Raw genomic sequence first — 12,618 nt, 5'->3', positions numbered from 1 at the left:
AATTATTATACAGGATTTAAGCAGCACCAACAGTTTGCGCAGCACTTTACAAAATGAATCACAATCGAGGACTAGAAAGGTTCTTTCTCCATAAAATTCAAGCAGTTCCTTCTGAAACTAACACATGGATTGTAAGAAAGTGTTTTAGGAAAAAAAAAAAAACGATAAGTGTCAGGAACACACTCTTTAAAAAAAAAAAAGTATCGTATCGTAAACTATCTAGATAACATATTTTCAAACCAAGTGTTAGTACACCCTCAGTTTTTTAGGCAGTTTCAGCAGCTGACCTAATCACATACTGAGTATGCAGCGGTCTTTATATTTTTAACCCTAGCCTATGCCAAAGCAGTGGGAAACCGCATTAAAAAAAAGGGAAAAAAAAAAAAAAGGCACCAGGCAGTTTAATTCATTATGTGCTAGTATGCATCACATACTAGCACATAATGACATACTTGCCTGAAAAAGAAACTCACCAACAGCGCACTGTCACCGCTGAAGGAGCTTCCATCTTCACAGGCTTTGCTGATATCAACGGCTAAGCCAGCGATGTCATGCGCGCTGGAGTGACTGTTTATGGCACGGCTCTAAAGAAACAGCACGAGCATGCTGTTCCTTCAGAGCGCATAAGCTGGTGACATCACCCGCTACATCTAAAGTAAATATATCCTAAATATTGCATGTTTAGGAGATATTTACTGTACCTATAGGTAAGCGTATTAAAAGGCTTTACCTATAGGTAAAAATCATACATACGCGTTTACTCCCGCTTTAAAGTTTAAGTTGGTGCCATGATTGGTGATCAGGGTGGCTTCTTTCTCTTGCAGCATCCTATGGAGCCATCCCCTGATCCAGGGACTAGAGTTGTCTCTCCCTACACTGTGTGCATCAATCGAAGCCCCACAGTGGCAAAGCACTCTCCTACTCCTCCCTTCCACCCCCAAGCTAATGGAATGACTCCAGACTGCACTGTCCACTGTTACTCTTTCCTGTGAAGACTAGAAGTTCAGGGAAGCCACACCGAGCAGGAGCCAGCAGCATTCAAAGTTGGAAACTGTAAGTGCTTAGGTAAGACTTTTCATAGATCCTTTACAGGGGGAGGTTTTTAATCATGCTTAAAGTGCTAAAGTAGAACTGTAGGCAAAACTTTTTTACATTTTGGATAGAGTAATGGAGGGCTACAACCAGTCAGTTTTTTTTTTTTTGTGTGTGTCCCATTACGGAGATTTATCTTCACTTTCTGTCCCCTAGCCGAAATAGGAAGTGAAAGGAAAACCCAGCAAATTAAGGGAATTCATTGCTTCAGCTGCCCCCTCCCCCCTCACGGTCACTAGATTCCCCGTTGGAAGAATTTCCCTAATGGGAACACAGGCAGCAATAAAAACTGATAGGCGTTCTAATCCATCTACACTTTTTCAAAACTAAGAAAAAAGTTTTGCCTTTAGTTATACTTTAAGCTAGCACTGAGGGTGATAAAATGTAGACTGATATACGTGAATAGTAAATAAAAAGGCCAGCAGATAATTGCGCACATTTAATAATGAACAAACAAAGAACTAGCAAAAGGCTGAAAAAAACTTTATATGTAGTTGTTGCATGTCATCTTTACTACTAAAGAATATTAGTTAATATTTAACAGTAACAAAAAAACATACCTCTGCCTCTGATGCCACATTACGTGTTGTGACTCCAACTGTATAAATTCCACCAGTTGAATCTTCATGGATTCTGATGTTAGATTTTTTATTCCTGGACTCAATGTCCCGTGTTGTATCGAACAAATCAAGTACTTCTTCATTGTAAAGCTAAATAAAACAGTGTATGTGCAAAAAAAATTGTTAACATATTGCCAAAAATGGAATGCATGTACAATACTGATTCTAAAGCCCCGTACACACGTACCGAATGTCGGCCGAACGATCGGCCGCCTTTTGTCCGGTGCTGTCCTGTTGGTTGAAAAGTGCTAAAGACTGCACACGAATTTTGTCGGCCAACAACAGCCGATTGCAGAAGTGATATCATGTGATGGTTAACTTTCCGTTTCTTTTTTCTTCTCTGAGCATGCCCAGTCTAGCTCATCTGCTGTTAGTCGGCCGAATTCTGTACTGACTGGCGAACAATCGGCCGTTCTGGTGACGGTCAACAAAAATTTTATAGCCTGCACACCCGATTCTGTTCGGCCGAAAAGTCGCAGTCGGTTGTCGGAAGTATCATACTAACAAGCCGACAATCGGCCGATCGTTCAGCGGCCGAATATTTACGGCCGACAATCGCTACGTGTGTACGGGCCTTAAGGCAGAAATCTATAGGTCGTCTTTCATTCACCAGCAATTGCTTGTACCCATATGGATGTTGCAATATTAGCACAATTTGTACCTAATATTATGGCACTAAGAGAAGGTCCCACATAGTGGGCCACAACAGGAAAAAGGTATCTTAGGGCTTACCCATCACCAAATATAATGCTCATTTTAAAAGCAAGAGTTTTGTACATAATTTAACCACCTTGAAAAGAGGGGAATTAAAGAACCTTCTATCCGAGTCATAAAATGCTTGTTAACCTTCCAGGGGACCCAGTACACATTTCACTTGGTCCCATTCAAATCTCTGCAGGGTTTTCAAAAAACATTACATTTTTATTATTGATAGGGCACCCTGGAACTCCACCCCGGGACGAAGCCCTAATTGTGGACCTTATGGGAGCATTCACAGCCGACACAACCCCTGCCCCCTCCTCCTAAAAATCTGCCTGATATCTACCCGGGAAAATATCCAGCTCTGCCATTTATAGTACAGCCCTGTGCCTCCTTTTCAATTTTTTTCACTACACAAAAAGCTACCGATTACAGACCAAAACATACACCTGCAGCCTGCTATTTTGGATCAGAGGCAGGAGAGCACGGTTATACCTGCTGTCAGCTTGTGCTGTTGTGAATGACTGCAAAAAGGTGTCCGATAATATTAAGAGGCAAAATAATATATTCAAACACTAGCAGCGCTATATAAACAAACTGAAGAATAAAATCCAAAGTCCTTAAATTGGTATTTCCAGGTCATGTGGTAGGTTGGTTAGACACAATCCTTTATCCCAGGGAGGGTGTGAGGGGTCCTGGCCGTAGCACCTGATTTCCACCACCACTTTGTGCTCCCCCCCCTATTCTTAAAACTCACCAGAGGATGGTGAATCAAGATCCTTCAAGGGACTCCACCACTAGATTACAGCATTGGACACTGGACCACTTTTCCTCTATTAGCTGTACACTCTCCTCCGTTGCCAACAGACCATGTAAGTGAACAGAGTGGGGCGACAATAGTGTAATTCCGCCAATGACGTTTATTAAACACTAAAAACAACAAAATGTAGCCCCGCTCCCCTCAGGATGTCTACTTACAGGAGGTAATAAATAGTGAAGGCATTGAGTAGAAATGTAATGTAAATTCCGCTGGATCACTCTGTACCAAACCTTGTGCAATCTGGAAAGAGCTCCAGGCGTGTATGTAGATGTCCTTATGCGACCGCGCACTACGGCTCTGACGCGTTTCGTCCTCCGACTTCCACAGAGAGCCCGTGTGCGCGGCGCGGTCGTAAGCTATTTATAAATCTACATACACGCCTGGAGCTCTTTCCAGATTGCACAAGGTTTGGTACAGAGTGATCCAGCGGAATTTACATTACATTTCTACTCAATGCCTTCACTATTTATTACCTCCTGTAAGTAGACATCCTGAGGGGAGCGGGGCTACATTTTGTTGTTTTTAGTGTTTAATAAACGTCATTGGCGGAATTACACTATTGTCGCCCCACTCTGTTCACTTACATGGTCTGTTGGCAACGGAGGAGAGTGTACAGCTAATAGAGGAAAAGTGGTCCAGTGTCCAATGCTGTAATCTAGTGGTGGAGTCCCTTGAAGGATCTTGATTCACCATCCTCTGGTGAGTTTTAAGAATAGGGGGGGAGCACAAAGTGGTGGTGGAAATCAGGTGCTACGGCCAGGACCCCTCACACCCTCCCTGGGATAAAGGATTGTGTCTAACCAACCTACCACATGACCTGGAAATACCAATTTAAGGACTTTGGATTTTATTCTTCAGTTTGTTTATATAGCGCTGCTAGTGTTTGAATATATTATTTTGCCTCTTAATATTATCGGACACCTTTTTGCAGTTGATCTTTCCTTTATAGCAGCTGCTTTGACGTCAAGTCGGTACTATTGATTTTATTCTTGTGCCTTTTTATTTATTTTAGCGCAGGGTGAGTGTATTTATAGGATTGTAATTTTCATATATTTATCACTCCTTATTGTTCATGTTGTGAATGACTGTTCAGGACAGCAGAATGGTCATTCTTAAAAACACACGCCAACAACAACCCAAGCCAGCTACTACACTAGTCTAGTCTAGTCTAGTCTAGTGTAGTGTAGTAGCTGGCATGGGTTATTGTGGGCTTGGATTTAAGGGCCATTTTCCTGATTAAGAAAAATAAATAAAACAAACCTCCAAGAACTGAGCGTTAACTTTAAAATCAGGTGGAGGAAGACCTTGCTCCAGTGCAGCTTGTTGTTTCTGTTCAATTCTTCTATAGAGATGTTTGACAGCTCGAGGAATAATTCCTAGTTCTTCCTCTGTTATGTTCATGTCAAACCCTGTGCCCATTGTATAGGTTTTTCCAGCTCCTGTCTGGATTAGAGGAAACATAAAATATTAACAGATTACACACACTACATTATGGCATTTGGAAAGCATTCATAAATTCAATGAAACCCATGTGTTTAGTTGTGTCGCTACACGCCAAGCCACACCCAAATCACATCATAATTTTTAATGACACAGGACCAACAATCGGTTAACCATTTATCTGTATGAACAGTAACCAGTTATCTGTATGAATAAAACAAAAACTATCTGACTTGTGGAAACAAGAAAGAATTTTAGAAGCAAGATTTAGTCAGGAATGTATTTGCAGAACAAAACACCCTGCAGATGTAATGAATCTAAATAAATCTACCTTTGGTTTCAACTTATCCTTCTAAATAAGAACTTTGCAAATTGCAGAAAATAAGATTTATTAGATGAGCAGTACATCGTGAACAGAAAGATTATAAATTGAAAAAGAATTTAAAGATGATTTATTGTATAGCTGGACAAAACAGAACCTGAAAACGGACAATCTGTAATTTTATATAACTGTATCAAGAAATACAGCTTAACTAACAGAAAAAAAATTTTTTAAAACATATATCCTCATATCACAACTCCTATTTACCTATATAATTTATTTAAGAGTAATAAAAACTACTGTGAGCAGTTTAAAAAATATATAATTTTTACATAAAAACCTTATTTTTTTGAGTTCACGGAGGGATACAGAATTCAGACATTTGACTTTTATGATCGCCTACAGGAGGATTTGAAAACTGAGACACAAAAAAAAAAAACAGTGGCCAGCCTGGTATAATCCTTCCCAGTCTCCACATGCCCCAGCTTTTTAGCAAAAGCAGTGCTGAGAGCAAGACCAAAAGCACAGAACGGTGGGGCCTGTGTTCCTCAATAGACTCCGGTTTATTGAGGGACACGAGATTTATAGACATTTGAAACATTTGAAACACCTAAATGCAGTTCAACTGAGGGGTAGAAAACACAGCAAACAAACAAACATACTAACACAGACCTAGAAAAACAAAAAGGAAACAAACGGAGGACTGCATGTAGCTCAAAGAGCTGCCAAAAGGGCCCTACGTAAGAGGCTCGTATCAGATGGACCTGAATGTCCCCCTGGCAAAAAAGAACGTGTGACAGAAGACCAAATGGTGCCTTGCAAACCTAGAAAGGTTGCCTGATGCTGAAAAGCCCAAATGCCTACAAATCAAGTAGGATGTGCTTCGTCAGGAAAGGGCAGAACCCGATCCCTTAAAACAGTGGTCCTCAACTCCGGTCCTCAGGGCCCACTAACAGGCCAGATTTTAAGTACTACCTTGGGGAGATGCAGACTAGAGTACTGCAATCACTGAGCAGCAAATTATATCACCTGGGATGTATTTCAGTTATCTTGCAAATCTGGCCTGTTAGTGGGCCCTGTAGGCCAGGGTTGAGGACCACTGCCTTAGACCACAGGCTTGAACAATAGTCTGTCTGAGCTACTGAGAACAGTGGAGCAGGAAGCTGGTTCCACATTGCAGTGAACATCTGGATTGACTAAGAGTATCAGTCGTTCTAATGGAAACTGTGACTGCAAGGTAGGCACATACAGCACAAAATAATTACATATAGACAATTAAAGGGAAATTTTCTGATGTAATGGTGCTGGACAGAATAGAAGTGCAATGTTCTGACTGAGATAAAAGGTTGAAACCAACAAGAAAAGGAGGTTATAGGCGCATAGGCTTGGTCATAATACCGAATATGCGTAGTATAAGTGTAGTTATAAAGTATAAGCCCATAGTAAGCTCAAAAATGTCCAGGGCACTAGGGCAGGCTACTTAGTGGAGTTTAGCAGACACTTGATATACACAGTGACAAAAGCAAAAGCAGAGAAGCGCCCCTAAGTGCAGTAAGCTGGTGTATTTTAAAAAACCCCACAACATGGCTACTTAAAAAAAACAGGCACATCAATAAGTGTAGGTCCGGAATGCCATTTGGAGCGGGCCACAGGAGCGGCTAGTACCGCCGGGTGGAATTTGACAGGAGTCCATGTGTGGAGGAGAAAGCCTAAAATAAACTAAAGATCGATTACCTAAATTTAAGGCAGAAGCAAAACAACTGGTCTCCTCAGCTTTGACTGATGGAGTAAATATGAGTCCTCTGTTCTCTGCAAGGAGTTTCCAAAAACACCTTACATTTACCATCTGCCCAAAGTACAAAAACATCAAACCAACCCTCCAGGTAGACCCATAGTTGCCGCCATAGACCGCATTACCAGTGGTTTTTCTCAGTATATTTATGCCTTTCTTTAACCACTAGCACAAGAACACACATATTAGAGATGGGGTTCACCCCCTGGAACTCCTTAGACCATATTCCTGGAAGAGCCATTACCTTTGGGCACTTTGGATGTGAATTCCCTATACACGTTCATCCCAAATCAGGTTGGCCTTACTGCCAAACAACACTTTTTGTTTCAAGACCCCCAGTTACATCCAGGACAGGCCACCATTGTCCTGGAAGCCACATCCTTTTATCTGACACACAACTACTTAACCTTTGATAATGATTACTACCTGCAGATTCATGGCACTGCTATGGGTGCACATTTTGCACCCTCCTATGCCAACTTGACCATGGCTTTTTGGAAGAAAAAACACATCTGGTAAAACAATCCCTTGGCTGTCAATATTGTTTTTTTATAGTCGCTTTATTGATAACATCCTTATCATCTGGGACTGTACTCCATCCCAAGTGGAGGATTATGACAGATACTGCAACAACCACCCCCTAGGCCTTTTGATGACATTTGTTCATAACCATTCTTTAGCCTTTTCAGACCTAGAACTTTACTATATGGGCTCCACCATTCAGGCTAAAAATTATACAAAACCGACCGCTGACAATTCTTTTTTACACTACACCAGCTGCCACCACCCCAGATGGATTAGTAACATCCCAAAATGTTCATGAACTTTATGTTCATTGCTTCAATGATGCTATCTATTTTGTTTTCCGTCATCACCCTTCTTTTTCTTTCGCTGTTTCCCAGCATCAGCGTCTTAGTGCCTCATCATCAATACCACCCCATCAGTACAGGAAAAAAAAAAAACGTATCTATTTACAAAATTTTATAACAAACAAAAAAATATATATATTTTTTCAAACTTTTTGGTCTTTTTTTATGTGTGTAGCAAAAAAGAAAAAACCTTGCAGTGATCAAATACCACCAAAATAAATCTCCATTTGTAGGGAAAAACCCCACCCCAAATGGCGTTCCGGAACCTACACTTATTGATATGCCTGTTTTTTACTCATCTGTTGTAAGTAGCCCTGTTGTGGGGTTTATTAAAATACACCATTATACTGCACTGAGAGGCACTTCTCTGCTTTTGTTTTTGTCTGTGTATATCCAAAAGGTTGAAACCACCTAAGGAAGAGAAAAAGACTCTAGGCCTTAATACTAACTTGTCTTTGCGCAAGACCAGAAAGGGTTCTTTACATGACAAGGTCAAGAGTTCAGACATACGCCTTGCAAACGTGCTGCCAACAAGGAAAGCAACCTTGTGAGTAAGCGTGGGAAGGGGAGTCTCTCTAAGGTCTAATTTACATAACTTAATTTTTAAGTGGCAAAAACAGGAAGTTGATTTAGACTTTTATCACCCTCCCCCCCCCCTCCAACCACCCAACTAATACCTGCCATGGTAGCTAAATCAGCACAATGCTTAGCTTGACAGCTGCAGCAAATAAAAACACATCATGTTGGACAAGCATCAATGTCTGTCAAACTCATCCACTGAAGTCAATGTGGTTCACAGTCATCCAGTGTCCATTTGTGTCACAGGTCCAGGAACATGTCCAAATGTAGGATGAAGTCAGCAGGTTAACTGTCCACGTCTTGAATGTAAGCTCCAAATCTCCAACGCAAGGTTTAGGATCAAACCAAAGATTTTTAGGGTTTTATTATTCTTTGCCACATTGTTACCCAGAGCTTGAGTTGACTGCTCTCTTCAGATAACCTATTATGGGGATACCCTGGGAGCGCAATAAGGCAAGTACAGGGGTTAAAACCTTGCTGAACACACAGGGTCCGGAAGAACCGACAAACAGGAAGTTTTGGGGACTCGCAACAAAGCAAATCACTAAGGTGCTGAGAAATAGGGACCATCAAATCCACAGAGGCCAGAAAGTCTCCATAATAGAGGAGGCTATGACAGACCCAGTGCATTTAATGCAGAATTTATGGGTCTGAATGAAAACTTTCAGATCCAAGATAGGACAAATGTCCCCAGTGAGTTTTAGAACTATGAAGAAGGTTGGAATAAAATCCCTGAAATGTTTCTGCCACAGGAAATGAGCCAATTACCCCCTAATTCTGCAAACTTACTGCCTGATGGTCTGCTAATCTAATCAAAGACACAGGAAAGTTGGAAGACATGATCTGGGGAGAAGGGTGAGAGCACAATTCTAGTGTGTAGCCCATAAAAATCCCCTCCAATTATGAGGCATCAGAGACGATGTCTTAGCAGATGGCTGCAAAGGCTAACAGATGTTCCCTTACTATGGAAAGTGGGATGCACCCTTTTTCCAAAGGGGACACATCTGCATGTTTGGGGGATTCAGAGGCCCAGTGTTTCAAAAGCAAACCCTTGGCCTCTAAATACCCCAAACCTGCAGATGTGTCCCCTTCGGCAAGGGCTACAAACTAGAGTTTTAGAAAGGATTTCCAGAGTTTTATCTATGGGATACTTTAGCACTGGCAAATCCTCTACATAAACAGTCAGTGCTTTAATAATTTAGGACAATGCTAGACCAACAGTGGGAATGTCCCACTTCTTAATAAAAGGACTCCTCAAATGGGTATGGAGCTGCCAAGTGTTTGGGTATGTGAAAAACTGAATTTTTGTAAAATCTTACCTGTAAAATTCCTTTCTCGGAGTCCTCCGACAGTCGCCGCCTCTTCATATTCGTCACAATGGGGTATTAGACTTTGCTCCGAAGGAGTAGCTAGGCAACAGAATATGTTAACATTAAAGCTTTTAACATATCCCACCCTCAAGGGGTGGTCCCCTCAGTCAATACCCTCCTACTTCCTGCAACCATATCTCAGTTTCAGTGGAATAGCAGTAGAGTATATAACCAAAACCCCAAAAGAGGGGCGGGGGCGGCGACTGTCGGAGGACTCAGAGAAAGGAATTTTACAGGTAAGATTTTACAAAAATTCCGTTTTCTCTTACGTCCTCCGACAGTCGCCGCCTCTTCATATTCGTCACAATGGGGACGTCCCAAAGCAGTGCAAACATGAGGGGTGGGAAACGCATCCGCGCCGTAAGGCAACGCAGTCTCCGCATCAAAGAAAGGAACCTTACCAAAGGAAGGAAACCAGCTGGGCAATAGGAAAAAAACTTGCTCAACAGGAGCAACAACCCAGGAAAAACAAATAACCAGGGGATAAAAAACATATCCCAACAGCCAGGGATCCCAACAGGTGACCCTAGGGAACAGCCGCACTAAGAACCTTGCGGCCAAAGGAAGCATCCGCCGATGCCTGAACATCTACCTTGTAGAATTTTGTGAAAGTGTGTACGGTCGACCAGGTCGCCGCCTTACACACCTGGGCTACAGAAGCCCCATGACGACAGGCCCAAGACGTACTCAGATCTAGTAGAGTGCGCCTTCACAGGCATAGGGGGAACTTTCCCCTGCAAGACATATGCCTGTTCAACGGTCTGCCTGATCCATTTGGCGACGGTAGAGGCCGACGCCGCCATGCCCTTCCGAGGACCCTCTGGAAGAACAAACAAAGAATCCGTCTTTCGAAAAGACTCAGTCGATTTAAGGTAAACCCTAATCGCCCGAACAATATCCAAAGAATGTAGCCTCACCTCTTTCGGATGTTTAGGCTTCGCGCACAGCGAAGGCAAGACAATATCCTCATTGAGATGGAATTCTGAAACTCGCTTCGGGAGAAAGGAAGGATTAGGTCGCAAGACCACCTTATCCAAGTGAATAACCAGATACGGAGACTTGCAGGACAAAGCCGCCAGCTCCGACACTCTGCGAGCCGAAGTGATCGCAACCAAAAAGGCGACCTTTTTGGACAACATAGGCAACGAGATCTCCCTGATCTGTTCAAAAGGAGCACGTTGTAACACAGATAGAACGAGATTTAAGTCCCAAGGAGGCAGAGGTTCCCTCCTAGGAGGAACCAGATGCCGCACACCCTGAACAAAAAGTGCCAACCAAGGAGTTGGAAGCCACGGGACGTTGAAAAAGAACGGCCAGCGCAGACACCTGACCCTTTATCGTAGCCAGCGCCAAACGCTGATCGACACCTGTTTGAAGGAAGGACAATACTCGAGAAACCGAGTACGTGCGGGGTGAAAACCCCCTGGACTCACACCAGGCAAAATAGGCCTTCCAAGTACGGTAGTAAACCTTCCCCGAGGAAGACTTCCTCGCGTTGATCAAGGTATGAACGACCTCAGGGGAGAGACCCCTCTCCTTCAGGACCTCGGTCTCAACAGCCAGGCCGTCAAAGCCAGCGACTGTAAAGCAGGGTGGTATATCGGCCCTTGAGACAGGTGATCGTCTCGAAGAGGCAGACGCCACGGGGCGTCGACCGCCAGATTCACGAGGTCTGCGTACCAGGACCGGCGAGACCAATCCGGCGCCACAAGAATCACCGTGCTGCGTTCCGAGTGTAACCTGTGAAGGAACCTGGACAGCAACTGAATCGGTGGAAACGCATACATCAGCTTGTACTGATGCCACGGGGCCACTAACGCGTCCGACGCGTCTGCCCGAGGGTCGCGCGTCCTTGCCACGAACCTTCTCACCTTGTTGTTGAGACGAGACGCGAACAGGTCCACATCTGGAAGACCCCAATTCGCGCACAACATCTGGAAGACAGCCGGGTGGAGAGACCATTCCCCCTGATCCAGGGTCTGGCGACTCAGATAGTCCGCCTGCCAGTTCTCCACCCCTGGAATGTGAACCGCCGTTATCGCTGGGACATGAGTCTCGGCCCAAGACAGAATGTCGGCCACTTCTCGAGCCGCTCGGGCACTCCTGGTGCCCCCTTGGTGGTTGATGTAGGCCACCGCCGTGGCATTGTCCGTCTGCACCCGGACCGGACAGCCCTGCAGCCGGTCCGTTCAATGATGAAGGCAGAGATTTATCGCACGCAATTCCAGAATGTTGATCGGAAGGGAGGACTCCCCCTCCGACCAAGTTCCCTGGGCGGACAGAACGCCCAGAACACCACCCCAGCCCGACAGGCTGGCATCCGTGGTGATCACCGTCCACGAGATAGGACGAAAAGACTTGCCCCCCGACACCATCGGGGACTGGAGCCACCACAGAAGGTCCCTTCTGGTGCGATGGCCCAACGAGATTAGAAGATCCAGAGATTGAGGTCGCCCGTCCCACCTGGACAGGATCTCCGATTGGAGACCCCGCGTGTGAAACTGGGCGAAGGGAATCGCCTCGAAGGCCGAGACCATCAATCCCAGACATCTCATGCACGTCCGCAGAGACGAGTGCGGAACGTCCCTGAGGGACCTGACTTCCTCCTGAAGAGTCCTGAGTCTGTCTTCCGGCAGGAAGACCTTCGCCTGAACCGAGTCCAGGATCATTCCCAGGTAGGGAAGACGAACCGACGGACTCAGTGTCGACTTTGGAAAATTTATCGTCCAACCAAACTCCTGCAGAGTTTGCATCGTGACAGACAGGTCCTTTTCCAGACCCTGGCTGGTCGCAGACCGAACCAGAATATCGTCCAGATACCCCAGGACAGAGATGCCCTGGGCCTTCAACAAGGCCAGAACCGGTGCAAGCACCTTGGTGAAAACCCGTGGAGCCGAGGCGAGACCAAAAGGTAACGTCACGAACTGGTAATGATCCTCCGCAATGGCGAATCGAAGGTACCTCTGGTGACCCTCGAAAATCGGGATGTGAAGATGCGCATCCTTCAAATCGATG

General features: G+C 44.4%; 1 protein-coding gene across 6 annotated transcripts in view; it reads right to left on the bottom strand.

Moving 5' to 3' along the window:
• KIF21A (kinesin family member 21A) overlaps nt 1-12,618 on the bottom strand; it is a 303,313-nt gene that overhangs the window by 195,607 nt on the left and 95,088 nt on the right. For all 6 annotated transcript variants that reach the window (XM_082254436.1, XM_082254439.1, XM_082254440.1 and 3 more), the window contains exons 3-4: nt 4,492-4,674; nt 1,653-1,802 (exon numbers count right to left, since the gene is read on the bottom strand). In XM_082254436.1, coding sequence (XP_082110562.1) covers nt 1,653-1,802; nt 4,492-4,674 — 333 coding nt within the window. The remainder of the gene's footprint in view (nt 1-1,652; nt 1,803-4,491; nt 4,675-12,618) is intronic.

The sequence above is a fragment of the Pelophylax lessonae genome, assembly GCF_965119305.1.
Source record: "Pelophylax lessonae genome assembly, chromosome: 4".
NCBI classification, from domain to species: Eukaryota; Metazoa; Chordata; class Amphibia; order Anura; family Ranidae; genus Pelophylax; species Pelophylax lessonae.
The sequence above is the reverse complement of the archived record's forward strand: the minus strand, read 5'-3'. Positions and strand labels throughout refer to the sequence as shown.